Source organism: Mustelus asterias, chromosome 21 (assembly GCF_964213995.1).
Source record: "Mustelus asterias chromosome 21, sMusAst1.hap1.1, whole genome shotgun sequence".
Classification (NCBI taxonomy): domain Eukaryota; kingdom Metazoa; phylum Chordata; class Chondrichthyes; order Carcharhiniformes; family Triakidae; genus Mustelus; species Mustelus asterias.
The window spans coordinates 15044375-15059902 of NC_135821.1; the positions used below are offsets into that span (position 1 = coordinate 15044375).

At 46.4% G+C, this 15528-nt stretch overlaps 2 protein-coding genes across 5 annotated transcripts in view; both read right to left on the minus strand.

The window, feature by feature from the left end:
• LOC144509135 (epithelial membrane protein 2-like) overlaps window positions 1-15528 on the minus strand; it is a 323958-nt gene that overhangs the window by 42628 nt on the left and 265802 nt on the right. The gene's annotated exons all lie outside the window — the stretch shown is intronic.
• On the minus strand, window positions 6236-11815 carry LOC144509133 (uncharacterized). Of its 4 annotated transcripts, none has more exons than XM_078237529.1 (3): window positions 11348-11599; window positions 10508-10687; window positions 6236-10083 (listed from the first exon to the last, which is right to left on the minus strand). In XM_078237529.1, the coding sequence occupies exon 3, from the start codon at window positions 10018-10020 to the stop codon at window positions 9088-9090; it is 933 nt and encodes a 310-aa protein (XP_078093655.1). In that variant the 5' UTR covers window positions 10021-10083; window positions 10508-10687; window positions 11348-11599; the 3' UTR covers window positions 6236-9087. The 4 variants fall into 4 exon arrangements, with proteins under 4 accessions (XP_078093655.1, XP_078093654.1, XP_078093657.1 ...); XM_078237528.1 differs by lacking the exon at window positions 11348-11599 and adding an exon at window positions 11628-11815 and having other exon boundaries at window positions 7570-10083; XM_078237531.1 differs by lacking the exon at window positions 10508-10687 and having other exon boundaries at window positions 7576-10083; window positions 11348-11553.

Here is a 15528-nt window from a genome sequence, read left to right on the forward strand (position 1 = left end):
GCCATTCTAAATTGTCCCTTAGTGTCCGAAGATATGTACATTAGGGCATTGGCCATGCTAAATTACCCCTTATAGTGTCCAAAGATGTGCAGGTTAGGTGGATTGACCATTCTAAATTGGTCCTTAGTGTCCAAAGATGTGTTGGTTAAGGGGGTTAGCGAGGTCAATACGCGGAGTTATGGGGATGGGGTGGGTTGCTCTGTCAGAGAGTCAGTGCAGACTCGTAGGAATCCCTACAGTGGCCTCCTTCTGCACTGTAGGGATTCAATGATTAACATGACCCAAGTCAGCCAACGCCAAGATACTGAGTTTTTCTTTGAGGCAAGAGTTTATTGACTTGTTCAGTCTCACAGCTCTCCTCCTATTCAACCCAGTGTCCCAGCCATCCCCTCTTTCTATGCGCTCAAAGGCAATTACTACCCGTCGCCTGTTTCTCTTAACCATGGCAATGCCATTGATGAAGCGTTGACCCTGGAGAGTGGCTGCAAGGACACGAGACGAAAGATCAGTGAGGGGGAAAAGAAGGTCACCAAAATCAAAGTACAAACCAAATGCACGGGATTAGCAGGGTCTCATCAGCACAATGTTAGCTCCTCCAATCTATGTGAAGGGAAAGTCTGACAAAAGGGAGGCTCAGTCCTCAGTGTTAAAGCAACTGGCATCTACCAACTGTGGGAAATCAGGAGCAGAAAAAGTATAGGCCCAAAATTCACCCAATCTTAGCAGAGAGGAGCTGGAGACATACAAATACCAACTAGATCAGCTGGGGACATTAGTTGAAGGAAGGGAGGTGATGGCCTAGTGGTATTATCACTAAACTTCAATCCAGAAACTCAGCTAATGTTCTGGGGACCGAGGTTCGAATCCCGCCACGGCAGATGGTGGAATTTGAATTCAATAAAAAATATCTGGAATTAAGAATCTACTGATGACCATGAAACCATTGTCAATTGGTGGAAAAACCCATCTGGTTCACTCCTTTAGGGAAGGAAATCTGCCATCCTTACCTGGTCTGATCTACATGTGACTCCAGAGCCACAGCAATGTGGTTGACTCTCAACTGCCCTCTGAAATGGCCGAGCGGGACACTCAGTTCAAGGGGGACTGGGGATGGGCAATAAATGCTGGCCCAGCCAACGATGCCCGTGACCCACGAATGAATAAATAAAAACCGAGGGGGTGAGCAGCAAACTGGAGCAGTTCAGTAAGTCGGTTTCAGTGAGTTTCTCAAGGAAAAGCCTCCCCCTGCGGGGAGGAATGAAGAGAGGGAGGAGTGAAATTTCAAGGGTGTAGGCGCAGTGGTATTGTCACCGGACTAACAATTCCAGAGACCCGGTTAATGCTCTGGCGATCCGGGTTCCAATCCCACCACAGCAGATGGTTAAATTTGAATTCAATAAAAATCCAGAATTAAAAGTCTAGGTGATATTATCGCATGACTATCAATCCAGAAACTCAGCTGATGTTCTGGGGACCTGGGTTCGAATCCCAGCACGGCAGTCGGTGGAATTTGAATTCAATAAAAAATATCTCGAATTAGGAATCGACTTGTGACCATGAAACCACTGTCTGAAAAACCCACCTGGTTCACTAATGTCCTTTAGGGAAGGAAATCTGCCGTCCTTACCCGGTCTGGCCTACATGTAACTCCAGACCCAGAGCAATGTCCTCTGAAATGGGCAATAAATGTTGACCCAACCAGCGACGCCCGCATCCCACCAACGAATAAAAAACAAATTTAATAAAAAATCAAATTCTTTGTGCCACTGATTGCCACCAATGATCAAAAGGCAAGAGTGAATATTTGTCAAAAATGTATACCTGGAAGGTATCGACAGACTTTTAACAAAGATTTGGTTCCGATCAGAACTAAGTGGAGGAGAAAAGGAGCTGCTCTTGGCAAAACGCAAGGGGCGGGATTCTCCGACCTCACCCGCGACCGGGATTCTCCGCTCCTGCTGCAGTGAATTCCGGCCAAGATCGCCACGGGAGAAGCTGGTTACTTTCAGGTTTGCAGCCAAGTGCATCAGGATAATACATGTAGAGTGGATCAGTTGATTAAATGTGTAAAGTCCGACATGGCTGGCAATGAGATACATGCACGAAGAAATCCCGTTCCGCTGTGGCAAGATCGCAACCGTTCCGAGCTCAAGAGTCTGATGAAGGATCATCCGGACTCAAAACGTTGGCTCCATTCTCTCTCCACAGACGCTTTCAGAACTGCTGAGATTTTCCAGCATTTTCTGTTTTTGTTTCCGATGATGTGGAGTTGCTGGCGTTGGATTGGGGTGGACACAGCAAGTAGTCTCATAACAACAGGTTAAAGTCCAACAGGTTTATTTGGTAGCATGAGTTTTCGGAGTCTCAAGCTCCTTCATCAGGCGATGAAGGATCTTGAGACTCTGAAAGCTAGTGCTGTCAGATAAACCTGTTGGACTTTGACCTGGTGTTGTGAGACTACTTACTTTGTTTCCAATTACAGCATCTGCAGTATTTTGTCTTTAGCCTTAATTTTTTTCCTGGCAGTCGTGATTGGGACAACTGACGGTTTTTGATGTGTCACGTTGGCAGGGACCTTAAGGCAGGTTTCAGTACTGAGCTCTGTGGCATTTCACACACTGAGACTTTCACCCGCCTGAAAACTGCGGCTTCTCCAGATCGGGACCCCTTTGAGAGTGGCTGTTTTGGAAACGCGCCTGTTCCGTTGTAGAGGACTACACATGGAAGGACAGAATGAAGCTTGCAGCAGCTGCCGAAAGGGTAACGGGGAACTGTCAAAAACAAATGTCCTTTCTTTCTTGGCAATGAATGTAACTGTGCATCTAGATACCGATATGTAAATACCGCGCATTTTCTATTCGAATGTTTACAAGATGTATGAATGTCAGGACAAGAGTGTTAGAGTGAACACTACATGATATTACGGAAAAATGACTTGTGAATGTCTTTAAACTGTAAGGAAGTTTTTTTTTTGTGATTGTTGTATGTACATGACCAAACCAATGAAGTTTATTTTTGAAAAACAATCTGTTCTTACTGATTTAACGTTGCCTCACCTTGGAAACAAATAGAACATTGATTTATGGATCAGGTTATAGAATCATACAATCCCTGCAGAAAGAGGCCATTTGGCCCATCGAGCCTGCACCGCCAACAACCCCAGCCAGGCCTTATCCCCATAACCCCAGGTATTTACCCTGCTAATCCCCCTGAGACTAAGGGGCAATTTAATATGGCCAATCAACCTAACATGCACCTAGAGGGGAGGCGATGGCCAGGTGGTATTATCGCTAGACTATTCATCCAGAAACTCAGCTAATGTTCTGGGGACACGGGTTCGAACACCTGATTCCACAACAGCAGTTGGTGGAATTTGAATTCAATAAAAAAATCTGGAATTAGGAATCTACTGATGACCACGAAACCATTGTCGATTGTCGGAAAAGCCCATCTGGTTCACTAATGTTCTTCAGGAAAGGAAATCTGCCGTCCTTACCTGGTCTGGCCTACATGTGACTAAAGCCCCACAGCAATGTGAATGAGTCTAAACTGCCCACGGGCAACTAGGGATGGGCAATAAATGCTGGCCAGCCAGCGTTGCCCATGTCCCACAAATGAATTTAAAAAAACCTTTGGACACTAAGGGGCAATTTAGCATGGCCAATCCACCTAACCTACACATCTTTGGACACTAAGGGGCAATTTAGCATGGCCAATCCACCTAACCTACACATCTTTGGACACTAAGGGGCAATTTAGCATGGCCAATCCACCTAACCTACACATCTTTGGACACTAAGGGGCAATTTAGCATTGCCAATCAGGAAACCCACGCAGACACGGGGAGAACGTGCAAACTCCACAAGCCGGGAATCGAACCCGGGTTCCTGGCGCTGTGAGGCAGCAGTGCCAACCACTGTGCCATCATGCCACTTGACACATGCTGATATCCTACACAAAGCAAATGTTGCTGCAACTGTATAAGGTTCTAGTGAGGCCACATTTAGAATAGTGAGTATGGGTTATTTAAAGACAGATATATTATGCTTGGAGGCAGTACCTCGGAAGTTTAATGGGATGATCCCGGGTATGGAGGTATTGCCACATGAGGAAAGATTAAAGAGTTTGGAGTTCGGGAGAATAAGAGGTGATATGATTTAAACATATCAGATTCTTTAAGGGTTCGACAGAGATCCCTAGCCTCTGACCCGCTCTTGTAGCCACTGTGTTTATGTGGTGAGTCCAGTTCAGTTTCTGGTCAATGGTAAACCCAAGGATGTTGGCAGTGGGGGATTCAGTGATGGTAACACCATTGAATGTCAAGGGGTGGTGGTTAGAGAGTCTCTTATTGGTGATGGTCATTGCCTGGCATTTGTGTGACAGGAATGTGAACCTATATGAAGAAATAAGCAAGACCGATCTCTTGAGTTAACAAATAAGGAGCTAGTTTTATTGTACAGAATTCACTCAGGTAAATGCATAACACTATGAAAAAAGGAAAGGCATGTCACAAATCCTGTGATACAAACACAAGCATAAATGTTAGAGAGTGGACTACATGAAATTGATAAAAGATAAAGTCTATAAGAAAGAACGAATATTCATGTTCTGATGTCCCTTTGGTGGTCTTGAAATTCTAGCTGTCACAGCCAATGTTATTAGGGACCAGATCAGACAGTCCAAGGTATATTATGAAGTTAGCCCTAGACCCCAACTATTTTTGATTTTGGCATTAACGTGACCATAAAATGATCGCTCCAGGTGTGATTCTATTGACCCATGAGAACACACTTTATCTAACAACATTGTTAAAATATAACAAATAGAATCAGCATAACTTTTACCAATGGAAATACTTAAACATGGCAAGGTATAATTCTTAACCGCTAACCTATCTCTATAGTTCCAATATAAGCAATTCCGATCCAGTTTCTTTGCAGCGCAAGCCATTTCTATTCCTTTAGAAAAACAATCCAAGGCCATAAACCAGTCGAGCAAACTAACGATTAATAGTCCATGTTTCACCCAGCACATTGCCATGACACTTGGCAGAGTGAGAAGTCCAACAACACCAGGTTAAAGTCCAACAGGTTTATTTGGTAGCAAAAGCCACACAAGCTTTCGGAGCTCCAAGCCCCTTCTTCAGGTGAGTGCGAATTCTGTTCACAAACAGGGCATATAAAGACACAGACTCAATTTACATGATTAATGGTTGGAATGCGAATACTTACAGCTAATCAAGTCTTTAAGATACAAACAACGCGAGTGGAGAGAGCATCAAGACAGGCTAAAAAGATGTGTATTGTCTCCAGACAAGACAGCCAGTGAAACTCTGTGGGGGTTACAAATAGTGTGACATGAACCCAATATCCCGGTTGAGGCCGTCCTCGTGTGTGCGGAACTTGGCTATCAGTTTCTGCTCAGCGACTCTGCGCCGTCGTGTGTCGCGAAGGCCGCCTTGGAGAACGCTTACCCGAATATCAGAGGCCGAATGCCCGTGACCGCTGAAGTGTTCCCCAACAGGAAGAGAACAGTCTTGCCTGGTGATTGTCGAGCGGTGTTCATTCATCCGTGGTCGCAGCGTCTGCATAGTTTCCCCAATGTACCATGCCTCTCTTGGCAGAGTGACCAGACAATGCTGCAGCCATTTACAATCTATATTAAAGTTCATTTATTAGTCACAAGTAAGGCTTACATTAACACTGCAATGAAGTTACTGCGAAATTCCCCTTGTCGCCACACTTCGGCACCTGTTTGGGTCAATGCACCCTAACCCGCACGTCTTTCAGACTGTGGGAGGAAGCCGGAGCACCCGGAGGAAACCCACGCAGACACGGGGAGAACGTGCAAACTCCACACAGACAGTGACCCAAGCTGGGAATCGAACCCGGGTCCCTGGCGCTGTGAGGCAGCAGTGCTAACCACTGAGCCACCGTGCCACTGTCTTAGATATCGAGGCAGAGAGTAATGAATATAAGTTTCCTGATGATAACAAGCCAGCTCGGAACGTAAGCTGTGGAGAGTTCACAGAGAGATTTCAAAATGATACGGATGGGTTAAGTGTGTAGGCAACAAGATGACAGATAGAGTATAATGTAGGGAAGTGCGAAGTTATTCACGTTGATCAGAAGTATAGAAAAGGAGGATAATTTTTAAAAGCTGTGGAACTGGTGAGCAATGATTTTCTGAGAGACTAAGTATTGGTACAAGGAACACAGAAAGTTAGCACGCAGGTACAGAAACCACTCAAGTAAAGTTTATTTATTAGTGTCACAAGTAGGCTTACATTGACACTGCAATGAAGTTACTGTGAAAATCCCCTAGTTGCCACACTCTGGCGCCTGTTCGGGTAACACTGAGAGAGAACTTAGCACAGCCAATGCACCCTAACCAGCACGTCTTTCGGATTGTGGGAGGAAACTGGAGCACCCGGAGGAAACCCACGCAGACACGGGGAGAATGTGCAGACTCCGCACAGACAGTGACCCAAACCGGGAATCGAACCCGGATCCCTGTCAGGCAGCAGTGCCAACCACTGTGCCACCTTGTGGGGCAGGTGGGTCAAGGCCAACTTCGGGCCTGACCCGAGCAACCGCCTGCCCCATGGGGACCTCACATCGACGCTACAAACGCCAGGTGAGGTTTCGACGCTGGAGGCCAGACTCGCCCTGTAACCGTGAGGCTGGTATCGCGAGGAAGTACCTGAGAAAAACCTTTGCTTCCTCTCAATCCCAGTGTAAAGACGGTTGTTAAGAACCTGCTGTGGTTCCGTCAACTGCCTGACACAAACTATATTCAAACCTGGGACGTATGAGAGGAGTGAAAAATCAAAAGCAATTTGCTGGGGAATTCGCGGCGTCATTTTCTGAATAAAAGAGGAAGGGAGGGAATTGAAATGTCACAGCGTCCTTGAGGAGGAACCACGGTGACCCAAGCCGGGAATCGAACCCGGGTCCATGGCGCTGTGAGGCAGCAGTGTTAACCACTGTGCCACTCTTTGCCTCAGAAGGCAAATGGCATGTTGGCTTTAATGCAAGGAGATTAGAGTATAAGAATTAAGAAGACTTGCTACAGTTATATAGGGTTTTCATAGAATCATAGAATCCCTACAGTACAGAAAGAAGCCATTCAGCCCATCGAGTCTGCACCGACCACAATCCCACCCAGGCCCTACCCCCATATCCCTACATATATTTTACCCACTAATCCCTCTAACCTACGCATCTCAGGACACCAAGGGGCAATTTTAGCGTGGCCAATCAACCTAACCCGCACATCTTTGGACTGTGGGAGGAAACCGGAGTTCCCGGAGAAAACCCACGCAGACACGAGGAGAACGTGCAAACTCCACACAGACAGTGACCCAAGCCGGGAATCAAACCCAGGGCTGTGAAGCAGCAGTGCTAGCTACTGTGCTACCGTGCCGGTTTTGGTGAGATTGCTTCTGGAAAACTGCACAGTTAAGAAAGGATAAACTTTACATTGGAGATTGTTGATGAGGGTTTTCCTCTGAAAGCTATGTATTGCTAAATTTAAGCTAATACAAAGGCTCATGAAACGCAGCGTACTGATTTTAAGACGTGGCTTTATTAACCAAACGGTCGAATGGGAGAATGATATAAAGTCGCCCAGCACTCAAGGTGTAGAATGTGGGCAGCCCATTATCACTGGAAGGAACAAAGCCCTCGCAAGGACAATTATACAGTTGCAAAATCATTTCTCCCACTTTCCCGGTGGGCATAATCCAGTAAACATGAATACAAATCAGTCAATAATCATCCCATCATTAACTCCATTGACTGCGTTTCATGAACCCTTGCTGGTGTTCCTATAGTGCAAGATCATTCACTCTTAAGTGCGATGGTGTTCTTAATCTTATGGTTATGTGTTTTTATTAGTCTAATAAACGCCCCCTACATCAGAGGCGGTACAGCGAAGGTTCACTCGATCGGTCCCTGGGTTGAGTGGGATGTCTTGTGATTAGAGGCTGAGTAAATTGGGCTTGTATTGTCAGGAGTTTAGAAAGAGAGGTGATCTCATTAAAACCTACACGAGGGGGGTTTGATAGGGTGGGCGCCGAGAGATCGTTTCCGCCGGTCGGGGAATCCAAAACACACAGTCTCAGGATCCTTAAGGACTGAGATGGGGCAAGTTTCCTTCACTCCAAGGGTTATGAATCTTTAGAATTTTGATTGATATTTGAAGAGTTAAAACAAACCGCAGGTCTGGGGGAAGAGCGGGGCAGTGGCTCCTTCTTTTAAAGAGATGGCACAGGAAAAATGGGCTGAATGGTCTTTGTGCTGTGTGGTATTGATGTGGAGATGCCAGCGTTGGACTGGGGTGGGGCACAGTAAGAAGTCTCACAACACCAGGTTAAAGTCCAACAGGTTTATTTGGTAGCACTAGCTTTCGGAGTCTCAAGCTCCTTGAGCTTGAAGCTCCTTGAAGGAGCTTGAGACTCCGAAAGCTAGTGCTGCCAAATAAACCTGTTGGACTTTAACCTGGTGTTGTGAGACTTCTTCCTGTGTGGTATTGCCGGATAACGGCATATAAGTAACAATGGGAGCCCCGCGTTAGCCGTCAATGTAAATGGCAACGTGGGCACAAAATCTCATGAAAATCTGAACATGACCTTGTGTGGTGAACCATAGATGGTTACCACTATGGGTACTTGTACATATGTTACTCTTGTTACTGTTGGGGTTAGGGTTTGGGTGTTCCACCTGTTATTATTGTTCTGTGGTACACTCCGTTCGGCTCCGCCTTCTTACAGGGGTATAAAGGTCACTGCTACTTCCTAGTAGCCCTTAGTCTGGGATAGTATTGTTAAGTAGTGTGCTCCAATCTTGTTGTGAATAAAAGCCTTTATTCCCGGGTACGTCCTAGCCTCCCGTGTGAATCAATCGCGCACCACCTTGTTCTCCGATTCCACCACCCCCCGTGATGTTATAAGGTTCACGCCCAAGGTGACTACTCTATTAACAAGATCCCAATTCAAAGATTGTTCATTAGAATTGAACAGGTGACCAGACCTCCTTCCAACTCCCCCTCGCCACCGCCTCCCCATCTTTCACTGCCCTGTGAAAATTAGGAAGGGCGTCTCAATCGGAGATTCACTAATCCCGGGGCAGTGGTTTTAGCCGGACTGAGCACAGTCCCACCCTGAGAATCCCTGGCCCCGCAGAAACGCTTGGAGAATTCCGCCCAGGGTTGCCCTTGGCCAACGATAGATCTAAAACCTTCCTCTTCGGGGTTAATTTCCTCTTTAAACAGGAGCTCCAGGTATCTGTCTTTGATCGCATCTGTTTTGAAACAAGGGTGAAATGTGCAAACGGAACGACCCAGTTCCTTGTCGGTCAGTCTGACGGCTAGAAGCAAGAGTGTGACATTAATGGCCAAGGTTTTCTGTTTCTTGACCGCGCCTACTAGTTCATTCAGGGTCAGGATGTGTGAATCCGCTGCTCTCTGCACCTGGCTTGCGTCGCAAGCTGATAAATTAATCATATCGGAAAGTATTTCCAGGTGAAATTGGGCACCTTTCAGCCAGGCACGCAAATTTGCAACGGTGGCATTTTGGGGATTGCCAATCATCGAGAATCTGATACCGTTCAGCTGATCAAACAGTTTTGACTCGTATCTTTTAGCTTCTTGACAAAGCTTCTCTTTGTCCTCTGAGAATATGAAGCAGCGGTCTCGGTAAGAATGAATTGTGCTGGAGATTTTTTGTGCTTTTTCCTCACTGAATATTTCGTGGATTGTTTTTTTATTGTCTTTCTCAATGTCCTCATTGCTCTTTGCATATAGGTCTGCAGCAAAAGAAGCAATTTGACTTAATATTTCTATAATTAAACCAGCCGGGCTTAATGGAAGTTTTGATATCAATTTAACGATCAGTTGAAAAGCTATTTTCAGAAACACCTTTATGTACTCCCATCTTCTGGTGATGTTCCCATCCTGATCGTTTTTCATCTTCCCATACAACCTGTCCGCAGCTTCACACGCTGAAAACTCGATCCCCATGATTTATGGGGATGAGAAGCTTGATAACACACTGTGTAAAGTCTCCCAGTTTGTGATGGGTGTCTAAAGTAAAAAAACAACGGCAATTTGTTAAAATAGAAACCAAATTATTTGGACGCTGGACATCTGAGATAAAGACAGAAGATGCATGTAAAATCCTCGGCTTCAATGTGTCTCTCCCTGATAAGCTCAATGCATTCTACAACCGTTTTGAGCGAGAGGTCAGCGAGAGCTTCCACCCTGGAAGCCCTGGATGGACCTGTATCTGGGGTCACCATTGCAGATGTCAGAGCAGCTTTCTTGAAGGTCAACCCACGGAAAGCAATTGGCCCGGATGGGATACCCGGACGAGGCACTCAGATCCTGCGTGGATCAGCTGGCGGAGGTATTCACAGACATCTTCAACCTCTCTTTACAACAATCTGTCCCCATCTGCTTCAAGATGATGACCATCATCCCAGTACAAAAGAAAAGCCAGGCAGCGTACCTTAATGACTATCGTCCGGTGGCTCTGACATCCATCATTATGAAGTGCTTCGAAAGGCTAGTCATGGCACGAATTAATTCCAGCCTCCCGGACTACCAGGATCCACTACTGTTCACCTATCGCCGCAACAGGTCCACAGCAGATGCCATCTCCCTGGCTCTGCACTCAACCCTGGAACACCTAGATAACAAGAACACCTATGTCAGACTCCTATTTATTGACTACAGCTCAGCCTTCAACACCATTATTCCCACGAAACTCATCTCCAAACTCTGTGGCCTGGGCCTCAGCTCCTCCCTCTGCGACTGGATCCTGAACTTCCTAACCCACAGACCACAATCAGTAAGGATAGGCAACAGCACCTCCTCCACGATCATCCTCAACGCTGGTGTCCCACAAGGCTGTGTTCTCAGCCCCCTACTATACTCCTTATACACCTATGACTGTGCGGCCAAATTCCCCTCCAATTCGATTTTCAGGTTTGCTGACGACACCACCGTAGTGGGTCGGATCTCAAACAATGATGAGACAGAGTACAGGAATGAGATAGAGAATCTGGTGAACTGGTGCGGCAGCAGTAATCTGTCCCTCAATGTCAACAAAACAAAGGAAATTGTCATCGACTTCAGGAAGCGTAAAGGAGAACATACCCCTGTCTACATCAATGGGGACGAAGTAGAAAGGGTCGAGAGCTTAAAGTTTTTAGGTGTCCAGATCACCAACAACCTGTCCTGGTCCCCCCCCCCCGATGCCAACACTATAGTTAAGAAAGCCCACCAACGCCTCTACTTTCTCAGAAGACTAAGGAAATTCGGCATGTCAGCTACGACTCTCACCAACCTTTACAGATGCACCATAGAAAGCATTCCTTCTGGTTGTATCACAGCTTGGTATGGCTCCTGCTCTGCCCAAGACCCACCACACTTCCTGAAGTCGATGACTATCTCCTTCGGATCCTTCACAGCCGACTCCTTGAGTTATTATACCGAGAATTTGCCCACCCTATGTTTAGTTTGACCGTCCTCTCCATTTTGTTTTTAAACAGCAGTATAACGTTAGTGACCTTCCACCACCAGACTCCACCCTAACTGCGCTTGAGAATGTCACGAAAAGTACTTACGAATCCCCAGTGAAGGTTTTGACGTTGTGTAGAGGCAGAGGTGCCTCCTGGAGTTGTCCTGGGACTCAGTTGTCCTCACTCCTTAAACTTTTGTGAACTTATTGCCATTTCCTTTCCCTACAGCTCCACACTTCTGTTTTGTAAAATAACTCCGCGCTCACAATAGCTGCTTGGATTTCTTGAAAACTGAAAGCGAAACTGCTTTGGGAAATTCAAACGGTACACAATTCCTCTTAACCCTCCCTTGTCCAATTAAAAACACTCAGTGGGGGTTGGAAAACTCCACGTGCGTTCTGTTGATGATTCCTGAGTAAAACCTCTTTTACAGATTTTGCCTAGTTTACCGCTTTTACAGATGCACCATAGAAAGCATTCTTTCTGGTTGTGTCACAGCTTGGTATGGCTCCTGCTCTGCCCAAGACCGCAAGAAACTACAAAGGGTTGCGAACGAAGCCCAGTCCATCTCGCAAACCAGCCTCCCATCCATTGACTCTGTCTACACTTCCCGCTGCCTCGGAAAAGCAGCCAGCATAATTAAGGACCTCCCACACGCCGGACATTCTCTCTCCCACCTTCTTCCATCGGGAAAAAGGTACAAAATCTGAGGTCACGTACCAACCGACTCGAGAACAGTTTCTTCCATGCTGCCATAAGACCTTTGAATGCACCCATCATATATTAAGTTGATCTTTCTCTACACTCTAGCTATGACTGTAACACTATATTCTGCAACCTCGCCTTTCCTTCTCTATGAACGGTATGCTTTGTCTGTATAGCGCGCAAGAAACAATACTTTTCACTGTATAATAATACATGCGACAATAATAAATCAAATCAAATCAAGTCCACGCCAACACCTTAGAAACACCTGAACTCCCACCTAATCCCTTTTACCAGCACCTGGCCCATAACCCTGAATGTTATGACGTGCCAAGTGCTCATCCAGGTACTTTTTAAAGAATGTGAGGCAACCCGCCTCCTCCACCCTCCCGGGCAGCGCATTCCAGACCCTCACCACCCTCTGAGTAAAAAGCTTTTCCTCAAATCCCTCCTCAAACCTCCTGCCCCTCACCTTGAACCAATGTCCCCTCATGACCGACCCTTCAACTAAGGGGAACAGCTGCTCCTTATCCACTCTGTCCGTGCCCCTCATAATCTTGAACACCTCGATTAGGTCGCCCCTCAGTCTTCTCTGCTCCAACGAAAACAACCCAAGCCTCCCCAACCTCTCTTCATAACTTAAATGCTCCATCCCAGGCAGCATCCTGGTGAATCTCCTCTGCATCCCCTCCAGTGCAATCACATCCTTCCTATAAACAGAACAACACACAGTGCTCCAGCTGTGGCCTCACCAAAGTTCTATACAACTCCAACATGACTTCCCTGCTTTTGTACTCTATGCCTCTAATGATAAAGGCAAGTGTCCCATATGCTTTTTTCAACACCCTACTTCAGAGGTCTATGCTGAAATTCTACCGCCTCGCCCACCACGGGAATCGGAGCGGGCGAGGGGCAGACAACGGGAAGATCCATTGACCTCAGGCAGGATTTAATAGTTTTGGGATGAGCGACGCCATAGAATCCCACACCTATGGATAAACACCTATGGACAAACAATCCCACCCAGGCATAATCCCCATAACTCCACATATTTGCCCTGTTAATCCCCCTGACACTTAGGGTCAATTTAGCACGGCCAATCCACCTAACCTGCACATCTTTGGAGTGTGGGAGGAAACCGGAGCACCCGGAGCAAACCCACGCAGACACGGGGAGAATGTGCAGGCACAAACAGGCAGTCATCCAAGGCCAGAATTGAACCCGGGTCCCTGGCGCTGAGGGGCAGCAGTATTAATTACTGTGCCACTGTGTAGAGGGATCTGGGTGTCCTGGTACATAAATCATAAAAGTCAGTATGCAGGTGCAGCAAGTGATTAGGAAGGTAAATTGAATGTTGTCATCAACTGAGTGAAATATAAAAGTTGGCAAGTTTTACCTTAGTTGTACAGGGCATTGGTGAGACCACAGCAGTTGCAGTTTTGGTGTTCTTACTTAAGAACAGATATAATGGGGGGGGGCGGGGGGGGGGGGGTGCATGGTGGCACAGTGGTTAGCACTGCTGCCTCACAGCACCTAGCACTGCTGCCTCACAGCGCCAGGGACCCGGGTTCGATTCCGGCCTTGGGTCACTGTCTGTGTGGAGTTTGAACATTCTCCCTGTGCCTTCATGGGTTCTCTCTGGGTGCTCTGTTTCCTCCCACACTCCAAAGATGTGCAGGTTAGGTTGATTGGCCATGCTAAATTGCCCCTTAGTGTCGGGGGACTAGCTAGGGTATATGTGTGGGGTTACGGGAAGAGGGCCTGGCTGGGATTGTGGTGAGTACAGACTCGATGGGCCGAATGGCCTCCTTCTGTACTGTTGGGATTCTATGATAATTGCACTAGGAGCAGTGCAGTTCACCTGACTGATTACTGGGTCAGTATTTATACAATTCATCCAATTAAGTTTCTGGTCAATGTTGCTGATAGTGGGGGATTTGTCAATGTTAACACCACTGGATGTAAGGGGATAATTTTGAGACGCTCTCTTGTTGGGAGTTGGTCATGTAGCAAATATTATTTGCGTCAGGAAAAATAGTGGGAGTATCAGGGAAGTCCATTAAATTGGAATGTTTTCTACTGGTTATAGATATATTTAAAACTATTGGAAAATATAGGTTATGCGAATGGAACTAATGCTTTTGATATGTTGATGAGCTTAGCAACACTCCAAACAGATGTTTACCTAAGGCAAGTTGGTAACAATGGGGAATAGAACATAAATGGACTTGGGAGTCCTAGTCCAGGATTCTCTAAAGGTAAACTTGCAGGTTGAGTCCGTAATTAAGAAAGCAAATGTAATGTTGTCATTTATCTCAAGAGGCTTGGAATACAAAAGCAGGGATGTACTTCTGAGGCTTTATAAAGCACTGGTTAGGCCCCATTTGGAGTACTGTGAGCAATTTTGGGCCCCACACCTCAGGAAGGACATACTGGCACTGGAGCGGGTCCAGCGGAGATTCACACGGATGATCCCAGGAATGGTAGGCCTGACATACGATGAACGTCTGAGGATCGTGGGATTATATTCATTGGAGTTTAGGAGGTTGAGGGGAGATCTGATAGAAACTTACAAGATAATGAACGGCTTAGATAGGATGGACGTAGGGAAGTTGTTTCCATTAACAGGGGAGACTAGGACGCGGGGGCACAGCCTTAGAATAAAAGGGAGTCACTTTAGAACAGAGATGAGGAGAAATTTCTTCAGCCAGAGAGTGGTGGGTCTGTGGAATTCATTGCCACAGAGGGCTGTGGAGGCCGAGACGTTGAGCGTCTTCAAGACAGAAATTGATAAATTCTTGATTTCTCGAGGAATTAAGGGCTATGGGGAGAGAGCGGGTAAATGGAGTTGAAATCAACCATGATTGAATGGTGGAGTGGACTCGATGGGCCGAATGGCCTTACTTCCGCTCCTATGTCTTATGGTCTTATGGTCTTATGGTTTGGACCAGGCGCTAGGGGTTCAAAGGAGGACACAATGTGTGAACTTGACATCAACATTCTGAAAGGTAGACTCATAAAAGGAAAGAAATTAAGTTTGACTTCTGAAGAGACTAGTTCAGATAAGGGAAATGTTTTAAGGTTTTAAAAGTTTATTTATTAGTCACAAAGTGGGCTTACATTAACACTGCAATGAAGTTACTGTGAAAATCCCCTAGTCACCACATTCTGGCGCTGTTTGGGTACACTGAGGGAGAATTTAGCATGGCCAATGTACCCTAACCAGCGCATCTTTTGGACTGTGGGAGGAAACCGGAGCACCCGGAGGAAACCCACGCAGACACAGGGAGAATGTGCAAAC